General features: G+C 47.6%; 1 protein-coding gene across 2 annotated transcripts in view; it reads left to right on the plus strand.

The window, feature by feature from the left end:
- Positions 1-22208, plus strand: part of Lhfpl2 (LHFPL tetraspan subfamily member 2) — a 145797-nt gene extending 123589 nt beyond the window's left edge. For both annotated transcript variants that reach the window (XM_074077236.1, XM_020184109.2), the window contains 2 exons: positions 1546-2199; positions 18372-22208. In XM_074077236.1, coding sequence (XP_073933337.1) covers positions 1776-2199; positions 18372-18628 — 681 coding nt within the window. In that variant the 5' untranslated portion in view covers positions 1546-1775 and the 3' untranslated portion in view covers positions 18629-22208. The remainder of the gene's footprint in view (positions 1-1545; positions 2200-18371) is intronic.

Here is a 22208-nt window from a genome sequence, read left to right on the forward strand (position 1 = left end):
TGCTGTAGTTCTCTCAGATCAGGAAGATCTGGAGATGTGAAGGAAGCTGTGGGGAAAGGGAGTTTGTCCACTGGGTACGTGCCGTGCTATGTCCTCCATTCCTCACAGGTGTCTTTGAGGGAGGCATACCCTTACTGGCTCCACGGAGGTGCTAGATGAGGAACCTCACCCATCAGGCAGTGGAAGAGCTTTGGAACCCAGTTCTGAGGGACTCCAAAACTTCCTCAGTAGACCACATCACCTTTCCCTAGGGCACACCACAGCCCATTTTACACAAGCCCTGTGTTCTCAAAATAGCATCCTGAGTAAGGACAGTGATGGGAGGCGTTTCAAACACATCATAGGCTTCATGAGTAGTCCCTGCTCGCTAGGATGCCAGCCAGCAGGCTGAGAGCTGGTGTGTGGTGTAGGAACCGGCATTTTCAGCTTTGGTACCAGGCTTCCTTATTTCCCTACTTCCCTCCTCTTCTGTAACTCCCAACCTCACCCGGCCCAGCATGCCAAGGGGCTCTTTGTAGTTGTGACGGAGTTGACATGACCTCAGTTAATGAGATGGAATCACTCAGAGCAGGGCCATATGCCCAGATGTCAGATGGGGCTGCAGACCAGCCCTGCCAGCTGGATCAGGGTTCAGGCTTCTCTGAAGGAGGGTCAAGCTACTGGGGCAAGGTCCTCTGGTAATGAAGTCATTTGTCCTTGGGAGCAGAATGAGTCTTCTGTGCCATCAGGAACAATGGGTGTGTTGAGTTCCAGACCTGGGGTGAACTGACGTCCAGGCAGGGGCACAGGGGATGAATTGGGACAATTCAAGAGAGGCATTCTTCATGGACAAGTTTCTGTTGTCAACAAGTAGACTCGGTTGTAATGATACTTAGTCAACGATCATTAATGCCTCTGTTTTGAATAATTTTCCCAAGTAAGAAGTCATGAACTCTTCTTTTGAGGGATTTTTTTTTCCTGTTTTAATTAGTACAAATTATTTTGTCTCAAATACTGTAAGAAATGGGAGAAAAAATAAGTTTGGGTGGCAATGTTTCCTTTTACTCAAGAGCAAATACTCTTATGTCTCTGCTAGTAGTGTGACTTCCAGACAGGTGTTGGGCACTGTTCCCCTCCACTGTTGAGCAAAAGGTTCTGGTGCGAGTTTTTGAGAACTTACCTGATACAGGGCAGCAGCCAGAAGATCTGTAGACCTTAGAAAAGGCAGCCAAACCACTGACAGTACACTGCGGTCATCCCAGGTCCTTCTGGGTCTGTACAAGCTAAGGGAGCGGGTGACACGTAGTGGGTGCCCCTGCGGTGGGTACAGGTACCGCCCCTCCTCCTGCTGGCACGGTCACCCACCGCCGCGGCCGGGGAGGACTGGCGGGGCGGAGGCTGTGCGGACACGGTGAGCGCGCGCGGGCCGGAAGGTTGGGACCGCGGGAAGGTTGGGGCGTCCCGCGCGCTGGCTGCCCGCCCCGGGCGTGGGGGCGTGGGGGCGGGGCGGCGTGGGGGCGGGGCCTGGCCAGCAGCTCACGCCCTCCCCTCGCTCCTCTGCCCTAGGTGAGGCCGCCGCGGGGCCGCTGCCGCCCGCCCGACGACCAGACGCGGTGTCGCTCTGCATGCATGCCGCCCGCCCTGGACCGCGCAGCTGCCGCCGCCGGCCGCGGGAGTGACCGAGCCCTGCCGCGACTTCTTTCCCAGGCCGCCGGAGCTGCCTGCCGCCCTGCCGGCTGGCTTTGCTGATTGACCCCGCGGACTCGTGCGTCTCTGTGTCCACCGCGAACATCAATATGTGTCATGTCATTGTCACCTGCCGCTCGATGCTCTGGACCCTCCTGAGTATCGTGGTGGCCTTTGCCGAGCTGATCGCTTTCATGAGCGCAGACTGGCTGATCGGGAAAGCCAAGAGCCGCAGCGGCGTGGAGCCGGCCGGCGGAGGCCCGTCCGAGCCCTACCACCCCACCCTGGGCATCTACGCGCGCTGCATCCGCAACCCCGGCGTGCAGCACGTGCCGCGGGACACGCTGTGCGGGCCCTACGCCGAGAGCTTCGGCGAGATCGCCAGCGGCTTCTGGCAGGCTACTGCCATCTTCCTGGCGGTGGGCATCTTCATCCTTTGCATGGTGGCCCTGGTGTCGGTCTTCACCATGTGTGTGCAGAGCATCATGAAGAAAAGCATTTTCAACGTCTGCGGGCTCTTGCAAGGAATCGCAGGTAAGGAGCCCGAGTGCGGGAGGCTGCGCTGGGGCGCACCCTGGACTTGCTGGTTTCATCTACTTCCCGCTACTTTTGGAGGAACCTATCAGGTTTCCTTGTTCGCTTGCGGCGTGGGTCCCTTTTCCCCGGGTCACCATCACCCAGCAAGAAGACAGGGTCTTTTCCTCTCGTGGCCCTCCTCGCTGCTTGTCTCCTCCCTGTCTGTGTTGTTGGGGTTGACTTGAGTAACTACTCCTGCCCCCTTGCTTTTCCCGTTAAATACATCCAGGCGAGCTTTCTGTGTCAGTGCCTCTCCCTGAGAAGTTTGGAGAGCGCCCGTCCCACCAGCACCAAGCACTTGGCCAGAGTCCGGTGCTCGGTAGGGGGCAGCCAGCCTGCCTGCCGCCCCAGGATTTCAGCCGTGGGCGGGGAAGACGCTGGGAAGGAATTAGTATCAGCTGCCCTGTGTTTAATGATGTTCTGAGGTCAGCTGTCTCCTGGAGCCCAGCTGAATTGTGTGCGCCCCGATCAGGAAATGCGAGCATACTTCACCTTCTGAGAACCTGTGACTAATGAGCTCCTTGGAATGGGTGGAAAGAAACGTCTGAGCTGTGTGCAACGATCCCTAGGGAGGACTGTGAGCTGCCGGGAATGTTTCGTACCCCCAGCCTTTTTGGGGCTTCCCCAGAGGTCTGAAAGGTGCGTCCGGGGCTAGGACAGCAGCAGTTTGGGCTCAAGGGTCTGTGCCACTGAGTTAGCGACATCCTATGGGAATAGAAAGGATAGACTACTGCCTTGATTTTCAGGGGGAAAAAAAAATACCTTTTTAGCCAAGGTATTTATTAATTCCAACTCCAGCAGGAGAAGCAGGAAGCCAGCACATCCCTGTGGAAGGGCACAGGTGATTCCTTACAGCCACGCAAGAGTCTAGGATGTAGGCCCTTCAATGAAGGTGAGCCTGAAGCGGGCCTCCAGGGCTGCAGAGAACCAGACCCCGGAGCAAACCCTTAAGCTCAGCAGGGCTGGCTTCCAAATAAACAGATCAAATGACAGGGGGTTTTCAGAACAGCTGATAAGATAAAGTTTGCTGGTCCTCAAATCTTAAGGGGCCTTGCTGGTGTGCTTTTGCCACAATGGCCAAGGACCTGCTCTGGGCTCTGATTTGCTTCCCTGGTGGGTGGGTGTGTATGTGATGGGGAGGAGCGGAAGTGTATCCATTCAGACACCAGGGTCCTTAAACTTTGTCCCAAAGTGTTTGTTTCCTTATCTGCCAGAATCAGCCCACATGAATGACCGGCATCCCTAGGCACTCAGAATCAGAGAGGCCAAGATTCTGTTTTTCAGTTTGGCCACTAGCTAGTAGTTCTACTTTACATAGCCACATCACCTCTCTGGAGCTCAACACTCCTCTTCGGAAAAACGGGGAGATTGGGAAATAGGACCGTATCTCAGTTGTTTGTTTTTGTCTTAGAGTACTCGCTCTGTGAAGCTTATTGTCCACCTTTGATTCTCTTCTGAAATCTGTCCCCTCTGGCTTGGCATTGCCCTCCCCCTCCCCCCTCAGAAGTGGTAAATTTGTGCTGATTATCTTTGGTTGGGGAAACGCCCCTACCTTATTCTTGCAGACACAGTGCCTCAGTGTCTCTCTTAAAATCTTTGTGAAATGTTACCAAGGGCTTCTGAAAAGTCAAAACAAACACCTTAATGTGAAGCCAGCACTCACAATTTATTAATCCTGTTGAAGAGCCCTGACTGACCAGAGAGGAGGATTTAACTTTCCCTGCCATGTTGAATTTAAAATCCTCCATGGTTTCTTTCGTGCTTTCATTGTGGGTTTATCAGTTTGCTGGTATGCAGGCAGTGCTTCTGAGAATGCTTTCTGAGAAACTCAGCGGGGGCCTGTCTTCTAACACAGCAGGTGGCCGTACAGCAGGGTCCAACACCAAACCTGTCCTTCACACTCCTCAGCAAAGTAGGGGCATCCTTTGGTCTGAAGACTGTTTACACACAGTTTCTAGTGAAGGGTTAATCTAATGAATTCTGCCTTCACAAATGGGGGTTAATGCAGTGACTCTTTCCTGTTCTTTGCTGCCTCACATACATAGTGGGTTCATTTTTGCACAGGGATCAGTGTGTAGGTCCCAGGTATTCACACATTCCTCTGTCTCTTCCTTCCCGTTTTCTGTCTGCATAAGGCCTCTTGGAGTTGAGGAGAAGTAAGTAAGAGCACACCCAAGGGGCTCATCTGCTAGTCGTCTGTGTCTTCCAAAAGTCTGAGTTTCCTAAAGAAAGTTTTCTTTCCACCTCTGTGACTTAGGCAGCATCTCAAAAATTCTGAGATTACTCACAGTTTTAAATTGGCAGGAGGCAGAGGTTCCTGTCTAGTCACTCTGCTCTCTTGGGGCCACTGATGTAAGGCAAAGCCCTGGTACTGAGGAGGAAGTGGTTTCTGTCCCCGTAGCCTAGCAGCAAGCCTGGGAGGAAAGGCCCCACGAATGATGGGCTCGGCCATTGTTCTCTCGGCCTTCTAGCAGGGCTCAGTGGGCACTTTCCCCCTAGATGGAGGCCCGCTCCATTCAGTTCAAGCGCTGGTCCTGGGATGGACAGCTGAAAAAGTGACCACACCAGAGTACAAAGCAGCCCATGGCTTTCTCTCTCTGATGGCTAGTGCTCGCTAGCACCTGGTCAGTCCAGCCTCAACTGACTTGCAACTGCCAGCACCAGTCTCCCCCTCCCACCACCACCACCACCCAGTCTATTCACATGAAACCAAAGGGGAGAGAGGAGGCTGTTGCCTGAACAGCAGGGGGATTCTTTAGAAGTGCTCTGGGGCTGTGACTCTTCTTACAACTTGCATGTTGGCAAAAATGACATCTTTAAAAAATGTGACTGGATGTAAAATTATGAGATGATGCAAGTATAGTCCATCGTTATACCTCATTTTAAAGAATAAATAGACCATAGGTTTAGATAGCCCTATAAAATATAAATCATTAAAATCTTAATATTTTGGTTTTATTAGTTGGATATGAAAGAATCTTGCCTCAGTGGAAATCCCTATCTTGGTGACTTAAAAAAACAAACAAGCAACAGCAACAACAGAAACCCACCAAAATAAAACTCAATTAACCTACATGGTAGAATTTGCCTTTAAGGCTGGCCCAGACACTTCTAAACACTTGCTCACAGATGCCCTTGGTGTTCAGCATTTACTCTTGTCAGTAATTAAATGTTTAGGCCTAGGGCCAGGCTTGGGAATATAGGCCTGTAATCTCAGCTACTCAAGAGGTAGAGATAGGAAGATCAAGATATGAAGCCAGCCCAGCAAAAAGTTAGCAAGACCTTAGCTCAACAAATAAGCTGGCATGGTGGTATGTGCCTTTAATCCCAACTAGTCAAGAAACAGGAGGCTCTTGGTCCAGCGTCAGCCCAGGCAAAAAGTCGAGACCCTATCTAAAAATAAACCAAAGCAAAGAACCCCAGTACCGAGAGGGAGGGAGGGAGGGAAGGAGAGAGAGAGAGAGAGAGAGAGAGAGAGAGAGAGAAAGAGGAAGAGAGTGTGTGTGTTTGTGTTTAGGCCTCACCTTAAAGTAGCCATGAAGCATTGACCAGTTTACCTCATTTCTGTAAGCCTCCATTTCATCACTTCTAAAATGATATATAATAGTACATACCTCAGGATTATTTGGGAGATTAATTTAGATCATGTGTGAAAAGCTTGAGCACAGTGATTGGTGCTCAGTAAACAATAGTAACTGTTGATCATTGGTAAAGTATTTCTGCTTTCTTGGCAAGTTTTAGTATACTTCTTTGCTTCCCAGAATTGCTGCAAGAGTAGAATATCTTTAGAGTCTTCAGAATTGACCTTGTTCTCTTCAAATCATGAACTCATTCCCTCCCTTTTGGTAACCTGCTGGAGCCTAGGCTGCCAGATGCAGAGCAGTCCTGGGCTTTGGTGTGACCAGGTGTAACCTCAGGTCATCTTTTGTTTTTTGGGTTTTTTTGGCATCACTGAACTCAGGGCCTTGTGTTCTTACCACTTGAGCCATTCTGCCAGCCCTTTTCTTTTTTTGAAATTAGGGTCTCACAAACTATTTGCCCTGGGGTGGCTTTTAACTACGATCCTTCTGATCTTTGCCTCCTGAGTAGCTAGGATTACAGGCGTGAGCCACCAGTGCCGGCTCCAGATCATCTCTTTAAGTAGCAGAAGATAGCAATAGCGTGGACAGGAAAACAGCCCCCTCCCACTCCTTTTTTTGACACACTCCTCTCCCATCCTTGCTGGCGGCAGCATCCACACTTGAGTCTGACTGCAGGTGGCTTCTCCAACTCCCCTGGCAGCATAAATTTCAGGCTGAGTGACCTTCACTAGGTGAGAGCGTGTCCAGGATTTGGCAGAGCCAGAAACACACATGGGCTCAGATCCCCCTGGGAGTCAATACAAAAGCTGGGTAACTGGCCAGCAGGGTTGGTTTTTGCCAGCTGTCTTCCTTAGGTTGTGACCTAGATGTAATCCATAGTGAAACTGTAGAATGCAAAGCTGGAGTTTTCCATGACAGCATCAAGCAGTTTGTTTTTGGAAAGGCATGGAGGGCTCACTTAGGAGTCTACGGAATCCCCAGTGACTCAGGTTTGGGACCAAAGCCATTCAGATGAGCTCACTTGTGCTGGCAGAGGCTGTTCCACTGGGACTGCCATGAGGGTTGGACTAGCACGCTGGGCCTGGCTGCCTGCTGTCTTCCAGTCTTCCTCATGCCTTGTGGCTCTCACGCTCTCTGCACCGCCCCCCCCCCAACCGCCGCCAGCTGTCTGCATGGTCCCAGTCCAGCAGGATTGCCTCAACCAGCTGCCCCACCAGTCTGACCAGACAGACTGCTGTGGTCTGCACTCTGCCTCTGCTGGGCTGGAGTGGAGGGTGTGGTCATGGGAACTCTGTGCCATGGCGGCTAGGGGTCTGGCGTGTGCAGGCTCAGCTGTCTTGGAAGTGAGCATCACAGTTGAGGAAGGAAGGCAGTATGTAAAAAGAAAGAAAACCAGGAGAAGAGTCTGGGAGGACAGCGGGTTTGCCTTTGCTGCTAGAGAATTGGCCTTGTAGTGAATCTGAGCGCGTGGGTAGGAGGAGCATGCAAAACCATGCTGTGTCCCCAGGGTTGGGATTCACAAGTCTGAATGTGTGTGGAGGTGTGAGTGGGCACGCGACATGTCCTGTGACCACTGTCCAAGACTGCTGTCCCCATACCCTGAAGTATCAGAGCAATGGAGTCCCAGCCTCCATTTGGACTAATCTTCTCCCTGTCTATTCACTCCCTGGCCAAAGAGCCTAGAAGAGCTATGGAAAAGGATGAAAGTGAGGACGGGGCTTGGGAAGCAAGAAGAGCCCCACCCAGAACTTTACCTCTCGCTGTCTCTCAAGGGGACTTCAGCTTGCCCTCAAAGAAGGAGCTGAGGAGTCTTCCTTCCCAGTGAAAGCAAGGCACTAGGGCTTCTGGCCACCAAGAGGGCTTGCAACTTCTCTAGACAGACAGCATCTCCACCAGAATTCCATAGATGTGACACGTTTAATAACTCACCAGCCTTAGTAATCCCTCAGTAATAAGTAAAGAATGTAGAAATGTCATCATAGGCCAGAGCAGATTAAATTTCCCTAGTATTGGATGCCTCCTAAGTACAAAGATTGATAAACGCAGGTCTACAATTTCTTGAGTTTCTGCTCCCAAACTGTATTTAGAGAGTGTCATTTCATAAACTGTATACTACAGAACATGTGTGTGCGTGTGTATATAAAAATAGAAGTGTGTGTGTATATATAGATAGGTAGATAGATAGATATACACGCGCATTATATATTAAGGGAATAAAGGCCTCAACAATATCATTAAATAAAAAAATGCCTACACACAAGTGAAACAAGCAGGTATTAATTAGTAAATCTAGAGACTGGATCTAGATCTGTTTTTAAAGAATCAGTTGTAAGGTCTAGAAGAAAATTGCAATGCTTTTCAAATTCAGATATAGCAGTTGGTATGCAAATAAAATGTGAAATGTTTTCCAAGATAACCATTTAATTGTAGACATTAATTATGAGGGAGCCATGAATAATCTATGTTCAGATTACGTTAACAAATAATCACTTAAACATGGCTGTGAATATCTAATTCTCTTTTGAGAACTTAAGGCAACAGTAGTAGTATTAACTGAAAAACTACTTCAAAAGTAATCTGTATCTCCTTTGATGCACTGTGCTGTAGTGCAATGAGACATATTTGAGTTCATGTATTATATGTAATCTTTCCAGTAGCTTTATTAAATGGCCAGCAATCACTTTTTTAGAAGATAGCCCCTAAACACAGACTAAATTTAAAAATAGACACATTGCGAGTTTGAAGCCGAATCAGAAACAATGCACGTGCCTGTAATCCCAGCACTTGGGGGACAAGGGGAGCAGAGCAAGAGAATTTCAAGATTGAGGCCAGCCTGGGCTACATAGTGAGACCCTGTCTCAAAAAACCAAGAGCTGGGGATGTCACTCCATGGTAGAATGCTTATGCAACGTGCACAAGGCCCTGTGTTCAATCCCCAGTGCCCCAGCTCCCAAATCAGTACCAACACATGCTCGTTACTTTCATTTCAGAGGAAAATGCAGAGAGGGCCATGCGTTCAGAGTCATAGAGACCAACCTCAGGGACCTGGTGTTGAAAGATGGCACCTGGTTTGTTGTAGGAATCAGTTGACATTATCTACATCCAAAGACCTTAGCAGATATAAGCTTACTCATTGTCTGGAAATTTTCGTTAGCTCAGTAACTTGAGTTTGTTTGTTTGTTTTTTCTTTTTTTTTAAATGTCTTTTAGGGATGGGAGTGTAACTCAGTGGTAGAGTGCATTCTTAGCATCCATGAGGCCTTGGGTTCAATCCCTAGCACCAAAAAAAAAAGTCTTTTAGTGTGCTATGTGTTGCACTTCATTTATTTTGCTAGTTTATTTTAAATTATCAAACTGGGGCTACCTTTCATAGTCCTACAAATCAGATGCATAATTTACGGAGCGAGCACTCCATGTTTTCCTAGCTGCATGTGAGCAGTTTAACAAGCAGGTCTCACTGAATGCAGAGTAACACTTCATCGTGAACTGATGGGAAGGAATGGTGCAGCTGAATTCCTTTGTGGATGTATTTCAACCACGCTGGAGGGAAGACTTGACAGCCTTCCTCCTCTGCATCTAAGAGGAGTCTTTGCTGGGAAAGACCCAGGGAGACAGTTACTCGTGTCTCCTGACATCCTAAGGGCATCACATCCCTCTTCACTGAGAGCCATTAATTTTGAGTGATTGCAACAGAAACTTTCTCAGGGGGCCTTGGTTATAAGGTCCTTTTGTCATCACTGCACTCTGCATGTCATCCATACAATTCTGTTTAGGTCGCTTTGTCATCCTGTCTCCACCCCCTACCCTGGGGTGTTTTCCTTGCCAGTTATACCATGGGAGCATTGTTAGCAGAAAATGGCTATCCTGCCAGACTCCTCTGGAGAGATGGCATAAGCCTTTTTTATTATTACTATTAATAAACACCTGCATATAACGTCCAGCGCCTTCCCTTTTCCTCTCCTTCCCCTTGGAAAATCTTCTTGGTCAGAAACCTCTGCTATTACTGTTAATCGTATTCCAAGCTGACATGGTCCAGAGAGACACTGTAGTCATCAACTGAAAACCCTTTTCATTACTCTGAGCCCTCTGACCTCTAGCCCGATCCGGCCCTTGAAGTCGTTAGTAAATGTCAAAGTTGTGCTGTGCTAGCCTGTCTACAGCCTCTTAAAACTCTTCAAATGAGATGTAACCACAGGAAGTTTGCAACTGGACTCCAAGAAAACAGAAAATGCAAAAGGAACCTCCTTACCCTTTACCTTGGTACTTGCACAGTAAATACGCAGGTGTCCCTATCTTATACAGGTTCCTCTGCAGACCCTCCCTGGCTCCTCACAAGGGCCCCTCCTCCTGGTATTTGCTGCCTTTGAAGAAGTGCTTGTCCACTCTTCTAAAACAATGTGCCCACCTTACAACACTTGATGACCCGTGGATAACTCTTAGGGACTGCCAAAATGACTTCCAGGTGTCAGCGTGGAAGATAATGTGGGGAAATCAATATTTGCAAAAGACAGGGACGCATACAGGTAAGTGTTACTAAGTGTGCACTGGGGTGTTGTGTGTGACTCCGTACACCAAGTGCTGTACCAGCAAGTAAGACAGATGGTCCCAGGCTTGGAGTGAAATCTAGTCCTTCACTAGAAACAGACCCCCACCGTGACCCCCACTGTGCTCCCCACAGCTTGATCTGTGAATTGTCCTTAGGACACCAACTGGAGTGGGTCTTCACCTGGGCTGTGGACCGTTCACATCCTGTCTGCCCTCAGCTGGCGCCTCTGCTGGTGGCCTTTCCATTCTCCAGGCTCCAGCTGCTTCTGGAGACCACCCTGACAATCCTGCAAATGGCTAGGCCACCTCATCCTCATTTCCCTCCTGTCCCTTTCTCTTCTCTTGTCTGTTACTTTCTTTCTCCAGCTCTCTCCCCACATGCTGCTTCCTTCCCACAAGGTCCCCTGGCCAGTTCCCACACCAGCCAGAGCCTGTCTTTTCAGCTGGCCTTTCTGCAGCCAGGCATTGTTGGAAATCATTTCAGAGTTTTGTGGCTAAAGTAAGACTGTTCTCTAGATAGCTGAAAATCTATTACATTTAATTGATCTATTACCTTTTTCTGTGTGCCTCTCAACAAACACCACTTTCTGTAGCCAGGAAGGAGGTTTTCGGTACGAACAGTTAAGAGGCCAGGCCAGTGGTTTGGCCCCCTGAATAGGCTCCTCTCGGCTCAAACTGCCAACCCCTGAGATTCAAGTTATCCATGAAGGCTTTCTTCCACCTATTTCAAGAACTTGGCAAGAACTTCCCACGGTGGTTTTGCTTACAAATGTAATACACTTTTATCACCCTAGCTTTTCATTCATCCAGCAAATCAACAGATATTTACTAAGTACATGTAACAATCAGACACTGTTCTCAAATCATCTACATGAAGTTTTTGTCCTCAGAGTTTACATTCAAGCTTGTGGGGACAGACAATAAACAAAATAAGTATTGTGTAACATGCACTGTGTGTGTGTGAGTGTGTGTGTGCGTGCGTGCACATGTGCATGATGAAATGTGTAAAGGTATTTTGGGGTACACTGGAAAGAGTAAGGGGGAAAACTGCAATGTTTTACATTGAGTAGGCAGGATAGGATTCATTGAAGAGGTGAAATTTAACCAAAGCCTTGAAGATCAAAAGTTGGCCATAAGGAGGAAGGGGGAGAAAGAACATTCCAGGCCACACGAACAGCTAAAATGAAGGCTGGTAGGCTCTGCTGATAGACTATTGAGGGTTTATAGACAACACAGGAGTCAAAGGAGGTACCAAGGTCCCTGACCTGGGGGTGTAAGAATTGAACTCCTGTTTGCTGAGATGAGGTCAAGCAGGTAAAGAATGGAAAGCAAGAGTCAGGTTTAGACATAATTTTCAAGTTCCTTAGATATCCAAGTGGTGGTCAAGAAGGTAGTTGGAGATGCAGATCTGCAGTTCAAACTTGATTATGAGAATTCAGAAGACAGTGGCAGGGGGTAGCATTTAAAGCCACAGGGCCACATGTGAAGGGTAAGGGGACTATAGTCCTAGAAGAGGACCAAGGACTAAGCTCTGGGCACTGGGAAGGCACAGAAGAACAGCACTGGTACTGAGAGGGAAAGGCCAGCATGGCCTCCCACCTGGAGGCAGAACACTGGCAGATGATGTAAACACCATGTGACAATAACAGTCCTGTCTTGGCTTTCTTTTTATCAAGTGCTGTTAGCACTTACTGAACTTGATGGTTGAAGCTACTAACACCCATTCTAACAAGCTTAGATGGTTTCTGAGTGATTTCCCAGAATGGGGCAGGATACAGAGCTGCTTACTCTCTTGCCTGGTTTGCCTGTTCATGCTAGGGAGATGGTTACATGGGGTGAGGGACCAGAGGCCATGGTGAACTGAACTGGGTTAACACAGACTAGGAGGGCTCAGGCTTAGTGAAAGTCTGCAGGCCAAACATTTTGACTCACAGAACAACAAGATAGGGGAACCACACTGGGTGATGTTTTTTTGGGTTGTTTTATTTGAATTTTTTTTCTTTAGAGAAGCATAGAGGAGAATGGTTGCTAGATAATGTTAAGTGGATGTTCTGCTGTGTTCCTAAGTGAGTGAATAGCTACTTCAAAGTCATAAATAATGTGAACTCTTGACTGGCTACCCAAGATTAACTGTGACATGCTCAGTAGGTTTGTCCATGATTGTTAAGACAGAATTATGATATCTCACTAGATTGAGATTGTTGATTCAGTAGACAGGTCTGGATAATAAGTGTCAGGAAGCATGCTGGGTGTGGGAGATTCCAAGAGAAATAAAGCTTTTCTGTAGTCAGGAGGCACAGAGTCCTACTTAGGGTACTACCTGGTGCTTCTTAGGTAACTCGGTAAACTGGGCTATTGAATACACACGAACATAACTGAAAAAGAGCTGACGGGAGGCTCAGGTCAGTGGGTGCATGGAGAAAATAACACAGAGAGGAAGTGGTAGCAGATGTTCCAAGTAGAAGTGGCATTTGGGCTAGGATGAGGGGAGATGTTTCCAGATGCATGAGAACCATAGAGGTCCTTGTTCAGGGAGTGGCCAGTGTGATGACCCAGTCACCACCTGGAAGCACCGAAAGCCTATGAAACCAATGAGAACCCTGCTAACCCTGCCCTGGCCACACAGCAGTGGCCTGGCAAGAAGACTAGCCATAATGTGTACTCAGTGGCACTCCTCCAAGGCCACCTTAGGGCTCACATTGACCCAGATGCTTAAGCGTGCTGCTTTCAGTGGCTTGCTGTGGCCATACCCTCAGGGACAGGATGTTAGGGTTGTAGCTTTCGAACCTGACTCTTGATTACTACCTAGGGGAGGTGGTCATTGCTGGACTCACTGTGGCTCCCCACAGGCTGCTGGGGACAGTGACTGAGTCTTTGGATCCTGTCCTTAAGAAGCTTCCTTTGCGAATTGAGTTCTAGTTAGCCTGTAACACTTTTTTGGGAGGAATTCTGAACAGGAATGAGCAGCACTACATCTCTTGCTCAGATAGATGTTCCACGGAGCAGGAGGCAATCTACAGACCCCACTTTTCAGGCAGGAAAAGTGGCCATGTGTGCAAATAGTGGGTGATCCACAAAGACAGGAAGCCTTGAGTCCAGTCTCATGGCCAAGTAGTAAGTATGACTTCTGGAGTGGAGGCAGAGGTGACCAAAAGACCAGGGAAAGGCTACTTGAGCCACAGAACCCTCCCTGTCCTCCCCATTGCAGGCCATGGCTCACACTCAGCTCCTACACTCCTAGAGCCCGAACGGGTCATGTGCAGGTCAGGTAAATAGGACCCATTGTATCCACTGTCGTCTTCCCACATTTGAGGATGAGCAAGGCAGTTTTCTTCCCACCTAAGGGGGTTGATTAAAACTTAATATTTGACCTGGGGCAGAAGGGAGCAGCCTAAGGCAGGGTTGTGCAGCTGGTCTTTCCCAGTCAGTGCTGACTGCTGATGAGCAGAGTAAGACTTCTTTTCCTGGTGTTCCGTTTGTTCATTTCCCAGTATTTCCCAGTATACCTTCTAAGCCTTGGGCACAGAGAGTGGAACAAGACCCAGTTCCTTCCCTCATGGGACTCACAGTCTAACTGAGATAAACCCAAAGCATGGTTAGGTTCTTCAAAGAGACTGAAAATTCCTGCGTGGGTCAGTGTAACTGCTGGGAGAGTAATGTGACTAAGACCACAGAGGAAATGGTGGATGTCGCACTAGGAGAGCTGGTGCCTTGTACCAGGAGAGCCACCATTTGTTGAGGATGTCAAGACTGTCTCCAGCCCAGGGTGGCACGTGAAGGATAGTCAAAGTGACGGCCATCAGTTTCTTTTCACTTCCTTTTTGTTCTTCCACCCAAAAGGTGGAGTCATGCCCTTGGGTGACCCCCTGGTCGGCAGATGACAGCATCTTCTGTCTTGTTCAGTGAAGTGGGAGACTGTTAGCAAGAGAGAAGATAAATAAGGATGAGGATGTCCTTTAAGGTTATGAAAACGGGGGCTGGTGGCTGGTGGAGTGGCTCAAGTGGTAGAGTGCCTACCTAGCAAGCGTGAGTCCCAGAATTCAAACCCCAAAACCACCCAAAAAAGAGCTGTGAAATAGTACCTTTTAGGATACCATCTGACAAGTACAGCCACAGCACAGGTCACCAGCTCTTCGTCTTAGAATTTCCTTCTGTGGTGGCTCCATTGTCTTGGACTGCCCCAGAATCAGTCTCCCTGCATTTCTTCCTCCTTCAGCTGAGCCTGCTACAGCCCAGCTGGGCTTCAGATTGAAGTGCCAGTAGAAGAAAATAAGTGCCCCCACAACACACCCCAAACACCCCTGGCTAAGGAGTGCTTGCTAAGCCCCAGCCATGAGAAGATGCTGACAGTCTGAGAACTTGGAAATGCAGGACCCACCTGGACTCAGATGAATGGCTTGGTTTCCCTACTCTGGACCTCATGACCTCATGATGGATAGCTGTGTGGCCATCACTGACAGGGCCACCAGAATCACCAAGCTTTCTGGAATTCCTTCATAGAAGAGGCTTTATCTAAATGATCTAAACATGAAATGATGTGTTTTTTTTTTTTTTTAAAGACTTGTTTTTGCCTACCTGAGGCCCACTGTCTCTCTTAAACCTGGATCTTGCATTTTCATGGCACTGGCTGTGTTAATGACAGCTTTGTTGACTGCTGAGGGCAGAGACCCACCAGATAGGGCAGAGTGGACAGGGTGACCTCTTCCCAATGAGACACTGAAAAGTGGGAAAGTGTCTCCTCTCTCTGTCTTGGCTGGGGCCAGACTGATGAAGTGGTGGCTGCAGCTCACTCTGCATTTGCTGAGGGGACGGACCACAGCCACTTTTTGTCACCCTCCCATAGGGGCCTCCCTGTGGGCGTATGTTCAAGCTGAGGCTTTCAATAGACTCAAGCATGAGACCTTTATGTGATAAGGTCCCCTTCTATCCTTGTTCACAAATTGATTAAGCCAACAGCAGCCACAAGACTTTAGATGGCCTTCCGCGCCTAGGGACCTGCGCTGTAGCCATAGCGAGAGGAATGGTGACAGGAGGGGAGGTGTTCCTAGCTGGGCTCCGCAGGCTGCCAAAGGTGTCTGCTGGTTATTTGAAGGAAGGATTGTATCTTTAACCATGCCTGCTTCTGAGTCCTCCAGCCAGCCAGAGCTGTCACAGCAAAATCCATGCTTTCTGTCTTCTGGCCCTGATATATTAAAATGCACTCCTTGTGTGTAAAATTAAGCTACATATAATGCAAATGAAAGTGCAATTAATATTTCATTGGAATTATAAAATAAGAACACTTTGGCCTCCTAAGAAAAGAGCAGTGTCCTTGCCCAGGGCCTGCACCTCAGGCTGAGGCTATTACAGTAAAAAGTACTTTTGAGTCCTGCACCTGTGACACACGGCTCAGCCAGGAGAGCCCCAGGTCCTTGGGGCAGCCACTTGTAGGACCATTTGGGAGGAAGCTAGCAAGATCTCACGTTCTGGGAGAAGCTTCTAGAGAACAAGGTGAGGTGCAGACAGGATTAACTGGGGTTTGTCATCTGCCTTACAAGTACTTAAGAGCCAGTTAAGTCATTTTAGATCTCCCGACTGAGTAGATTTTACTCAGATGGAGAGCTGTTCTTTCAAAAGTGCTAAATTGTAGCCTGGTGTCCTTCCTTCTCCCGGTGGAGGGCGGGTGGTGTGTGTGTGTACAGGTCTGCCAAAGTCGTCTTCTCCGTCAGCGTACTGCTCTATGTTCCACATTTGTTGTTATGAATGTAGGAAGTGCTCTTTACAGACTTTAAAATTCACACCCATCTTCTGCGTTAAGGATTAGTCCGTTTTACAGGTGAAGATTTAGACAGGTTAGGAAGCTTTTTTAAGATCACCCAGCTCATAGAGGACATTGGATTCAAATCAGCCTGATTCCAAAGTCAGAGTTTTTAATCACTGAACCACTTAATTTATAGTGAGTCTCTGCCGGACCCCTCGCCCTGATGGTTTGTGCTGTTACTTCAGGCTGTTGTGTGCCCACTGGCCTGTACTTAGCAGCTTTTGGGCACATCTTCTGAGCCTCTGACTGCACATGCCCACACCAAGATGGCTGGCTCCCAACCTTCCTTACAAAGGACCAGTACAGCCCCGCCAGCTGCCTTCCCTTTCCACGTGCCCCGCACTGCTGCTGCTCCTGCAGCTTCCCTGTGCTGATCACATTTCCCTAACTCTGTGTGCTGCCACCCCAGCTCCCACACCTAGGCCTGTGGACCCGTGGTACATGGTATCACGAGCTACAGGGTTGGAAAGACTTATTTCCAGACAGGGAGCATGTGAGTGGGTTCCCTCTAGTCCAGCCCGCCTAGCAAGTCCCTGGAGGCCCTCTGAATGGGATGGTGAGATGGCGTGGGGACAGTTAGACTCCAAGCCACATGAGCAGGGACCTGCTAAGCCCAGTCAGGACAGTGCCGTCCTTGGATGAAGACAACTATGAAAGTTGTACTCTGTGACTTTGAGCACTGTTCTCAACCTTCCTTCAGACCGCATACTGCCACAGATCCAGGCATGGGCCTTGGGTCCTTTGCTGAGATAAACCCAGAAAATTCCAGTCAAGGTAGGAAAAGCAACAGAACTGCAGGCCAAGACTCATTTATGAGGATAAAACCACTGTCCTGAGATTTCTGAAAAACAGGACTTTTTGGTGTATGATTTCACACTTTTGATAATATTTTACAGAGGAAAGTTCTTTCCTCCACAAAGAATAAATCCGTCCTTCTCTGACGGCACCATGAAGGGGAAATGAAGGAGTGTGAAGATTTTTGTACCCAGACTTTTGTTGGGTAAAATTTGAGGTCCCGGCTTCCCTTACGAGAAGCTCCTGCTGGGGAGGGGGTGTGGGGCCAGGCCTATGGGTGGCTGGAGAGACACTCACTGCCTGTGAAAATTTTGTGCCTCAGTTGCCTTCCCTAGTCCAACCCCACGTGACACCAGGCAGGAGAAACAGCTCTCCACTGCTGGAGAGCAGCTATTCGGTGAGCAGCAATGCTGTGAGGAACAGAAAAAGAGATACTTGCTGTGACAGGTGAAGGAAGTGACACCAAAATGGAAGCAGAGCTTGCTGGTGTCACCCAGGCTGAGCAGGCTGAGCACACTTAAAAGCATCCAGACAGAAAATTCTTACCAAGTTCATGGCTTGTTTCTAAAATACACAGCTCTGCCCCCAGGCATGCAGTTGGTTATTGGCAAATATCAAGAAACAGCCTCTTCGTGGGTTTAGGTTAATATGTGGTCTCCTTCAAGCCTCCCGTCTCTTGCATTTAAGCAGGTTGCGATCACATGGCTCTGCGTGAGTTCCCTTAAACCAGGGGTTGGCAAACGCTGCAAAAAGCCAGAATGAAGGACCTCTCAACCCTGATGTTTCAACACTCGAACAGTCATACACAATTTATAAACAAATAGGTGTGCATACGTTCCAATAAAACTTTATTTATAAAGCCACATTTGGCCCTTAGTTTGCCAACCTCTGCCTTAGACCAAAAGGGTCTCACTACAGTAGAACCCTGTGCAAAGAAACAGCAGCAAGTTAACTTGCTTTTCTAGAAGAGAAATTATTAGTGGACTCATATTCCAACTTGTACAAAAGTGGCTAAAAATATTTAACACTTTTTTTTTTTTTTGGTGTAGTACTGGGAATTGAACCCAGGGCCTCACGCATGCTAGACAAACACTACCACTCCCAGCTCTTTTGTTTGTATTTCGATTTTGAGATAGGGTCTCATGCTAACTTTGCTTAGGCTGGCCTCTGTCTTGCCTCTGCCTCCCAACAGCTGAGATTATAGGTGTGAACTACTATGCCCAGCTATACAGTAATATTTCTTACTTAGGTCAGATTAGTTGCACAAACAGTCCCTCACACTTTCTATTGCAGTGTGCCACTGCCCAAAGCAAGCAAAGCAAGAAGCTATTTTGCTCTCAACAGATGAGAGCAGGCAGTACAAGGTGCAGAGCCATGGAAGCTTTACCTATTTTCTCTTCTGTCCCACAGGCCTGTTCCTTATCCTTGGTTTGATACTCTATCCTGCTGGCTGGGGCTGCCAGAAAGCCATAGACTACTGTGGACATTATGCATCTGCCTACAAACCCGGAGACTGCTCCCTGGGCTGGGCCTTTTACACAGCCATCGGTGGCACAGTCCTCACCTTCATCTGTGCCGTCTTCTCTGCACAAGCGGAAATCGCAACCTCCAGTGACAAAGTACAGGAAGAAATCGAAGAGGGGAAAAACCTTATCTGCCTTCTTTAGTTTGGAAGAGGCACTGATGTCATCTTCTTCCTTGTGTAATCATGTGAAACAGTCCTGATCATTTGAAGCAAGTGGAGAACTAGCCTTTACCTACCAAAGCCACACTCCACGGCCCAGGCCTCGGTAGGACCCATGACGGACACCATCCGGCTAGGCACAGTTACTGGACGTGAGGGGCGCGGTGAGCACAAGCAGAGGACGTAACCCTGACTGCCGTGTGGTTCCCGCCAGACTCCATCTCCCCCGGGGCCTAGTGACGGGTGGCATGTGACCTGTGAAGGCAGCCCTTCCTTTCCTCTGCCACAGAGGAGGCGTTAGCCAGTGTCGCGGGCTGTGTGCGATGCGTTTCTGCCCCAAAGCTGCATACCTGTGGGCAGCTGTGTCTCACCGTGAGGTCTGGGGTTGTGTTTTGGCTTTTTTAATAGTTCTTTCAAGTTGTCTCCATTAAATACTAAAAGGAAGACTACACACAGACTTACTGGGGACAGGTTGTGTGCTAAAGGACACAGCAAGACACCATCTGTTGCTTGGCTTACTGAAGCGGTCAGCAGGGACTGTTAGGATCCTGCTGTGGAACTTGTTCTAGGTTGAATTCCGGGGCAAGACGGATCAACAACTACCACTCCAAGATTCTAGAAATGTTTAAGAAAGATGAAGGACCTGCGTAATCATGAGAAAAAAAGTACAAAACTTTGCCAGTGTAGACAGTCTTTCCTCCTCCCAGAAGCCAGGCTGCTGTCCAAACGGCCAGGTCTCTTCCTCGGTGATCACAGTTTTCTCCTAAGGTTAGGATTGTGCTTTGAGTGCCAAAGGAAACCTTACCATTTCCTCCATTCAGGGACAGCTGTCTCCAAACCAGCTGTGACTCCTGCAGATGTTCACTGGGGGGAACTGCCAGAACCTCGCTGGCATTTGGGGGAGAACTTTTCGGTCAGCCGGTTTCCAACGCCATCGGCAGCAGAATGGTGCTTTTTACAGAAAAAAACCCGAGCTAATCATGGAAGCTTGAGTTACTGGTGTTGATCCTGAAATAACATTAAATTGCTGAAACGTTGCATCAACGTCTTATCTCCAAGACGGCACAGAGTAGAAAGTTAATGAGAAAAACCCGGGAGCTAGATCGGGCTCACCACCTGCCCACACAAACAGTCAGGTGCCACTGCTAGAAAGGATTCAGGGCTTTTAAGCAGCCATAAATTACCAATATAATCGATTCAGAAAGATGGCAATCAGAATGACCAAAGCAGCCAGAAACAACTTAGTCTGGCATATGTAAACTTCAAGAATTGTAGAATGGTACAGAAACACTCCTTAGCGAGTTAAGCAAGTGGAGTTGACCTGCCAGATTTCTGGCTGGCTTTATGAATGTGCTCGTTTGAGGGCTTTGTCTTGAAAGTGTAACAAAATAGTTACTAAGCACTTTCTACTGGCAGATATTATGTGCTAAGTACCAAGTATGCAACTCCGAGTCTGATTTTAAAACCCTCCCACAGGAAATTATCTTAGAACTGTGTCAGTTTAGAACTATGCTTGGTACAGAACAAATGCTTTATATATATAAATGGCAACTAAGTTTTATTACATTTTGTTTGGCCTTTGGCCTATACCAGAAACTCTCTGTCTCTCTCATAGATGAAAGGCAAGAGGGAATGCTGAACCACAACTTAATATGCTCACCATTTTTGAATCAAAGTTCAAAGTAAGCAAGGTAGAAATCCTATGGCCTTTTGCAAAGAGGGAAGGGCAAACAGGTATCCTAAGCAACCTAGGGAAGGCTCAGGAAACATTAACCCCATCTCTTAAGCACATGAAAAGCTGTGGGAGGCAATGGATACAGCTCCTAACCCTGATTGCCGACTTACAATGTTCTAACCAAGTCCTTCTGCCAGCATAGTAACTATTTTTCCCGCCTGGGCAATACTTTGCATTACAAACAACTTCATTCTTCAGACAAATCTTGGTATTTTTTTTTCTAAGATAGCAAATCCATTTTCTGACACTAATTTTACAATCTGTCATCTCCTTCCTTGCAGAGGATCCTCTGAACATGTCCACCATTTGTTCTTTGGCTAGGTGGTAATGCACCCCTAGATCAACTGGTAACAGTCACAAGTGAAAATGGGATCTCTTGGCCACAGGAGTCTCTCCACAGTGTTTATTAATTGGAATGTTATAGAAGAGCAAAGAAGGCACATGCACAAACAGAACACCAAACCACTAAGCATTACCTACACACTGACCTAATCGAACAGCAGAGATCAGATTTTCCAGCAGAGACAGTCAAAAGGTAATATTGGGTCTTTTAAACCTTTAGTCCGTTGGACAGACTTTTCTTTGGAGTGAAAGGACCATCTTAAATCATGCTAGTCTAGACCAAAACTCTTTTGCACAGCTCTTTAAAGACCACTTGTTGACCCACACCTATTTTTCTAATAAATAGAGGCATCACTGCTACCAGAAAAGTCTTATTTATTTTGCCTGCATTTGTGCTTAAAGTTTTGTGATAGGCTGGGCTTCTCAATGAACTCGAAAGCAGAAGTATTTGCCCTGGAATCTGTGGATTCTTTAAACCTGTGTGCTAATTCAACAATGTTCCATTAAATGTGTAAGGGTTTTTGTATAGTTTTCAAACATCTGTGGTGTAATGAATGATCTTTGTTAAACATGTATTCTGTAAAGTGCCATAGTCTTTTTTTATGTGTAGCATATTTAAATATATATATATAAAATACATACACAGGTTTGTGTGAAAGATGTGCAATAACAAAAGGTGTATGTATGTTTGGTTTTTTGGAAACTGGACAGGAGTCAAAACAGGGATGTTTCCATTTTGGCAAAGGAGAGTTACACATTTTTGCCTTCATGGCCTATTCATTAGCTCATAACAATTTTAGTGCTACACAACTCTTATGTGAAGACAAGACTGGTATGAAATCATGTTCTCCTGGGTCAAAATTAAAATAATCACTATATTTATGTGAAAGTTAAGCCAGCAAGCCAGGCCCAGTTACTGCTAGTCTTTCATGTGAAATGTGAAGCTGTGGTGTTGCCTTTTCTGTTGGTAGCTGGTACATACTCACTAAGGAGCTATTTCTTAGCATGCTTTTGCAGACCATGTTAATGCTAGACCACTATTTAAGGGCTAATCTCACACCTTCTTAGCCATAAGAGTCTGGCTTAGAACAGACGTCTCTGTGCAATAACACATGGCCACTGGAAATCCCTGGCCTCCGTTCGCGTTTGGGTAGCAGTGACTCCCAAGGGCAAAAAGAGTTAAAGTGATGACTGGGATTTCTTCTGAGACTGTGGTGAAGTCCTTCCAAGGCTGAGGGGGTCATTTGGTGCAGTGGAGGAACTTGGCACCACTTGATATTCAACAGCCACTTGAGCCAAATATAAAATTGTATTTACAGCTGATGGACTCAGTTTGAGCCTTCAAATTCATGGTTATCCTGTTAGATTGTAAACTAATACATTGTTTGTCTAGCATTGATTAGGTTTCTGTGCATATGTATTTTCTCAATGTGCTCCCCTTTCCTGCCCTCCCCAGATCGGAATTAAACCAGATTTTGCAAACTCA

Source organism: Castor canadensis, chromosome 6 (genome assembly GCF_047511655.1).
Source record: "Castor canadensis chromosome 6, mCasCan1.hap1v2, whole genome shotgun sequence".
Lineage (NCBI taxonomy): Eukaryota > Metazoa > Chordata > Mammalia > Rodentia > Castoridae > Castor > Castor canadensis.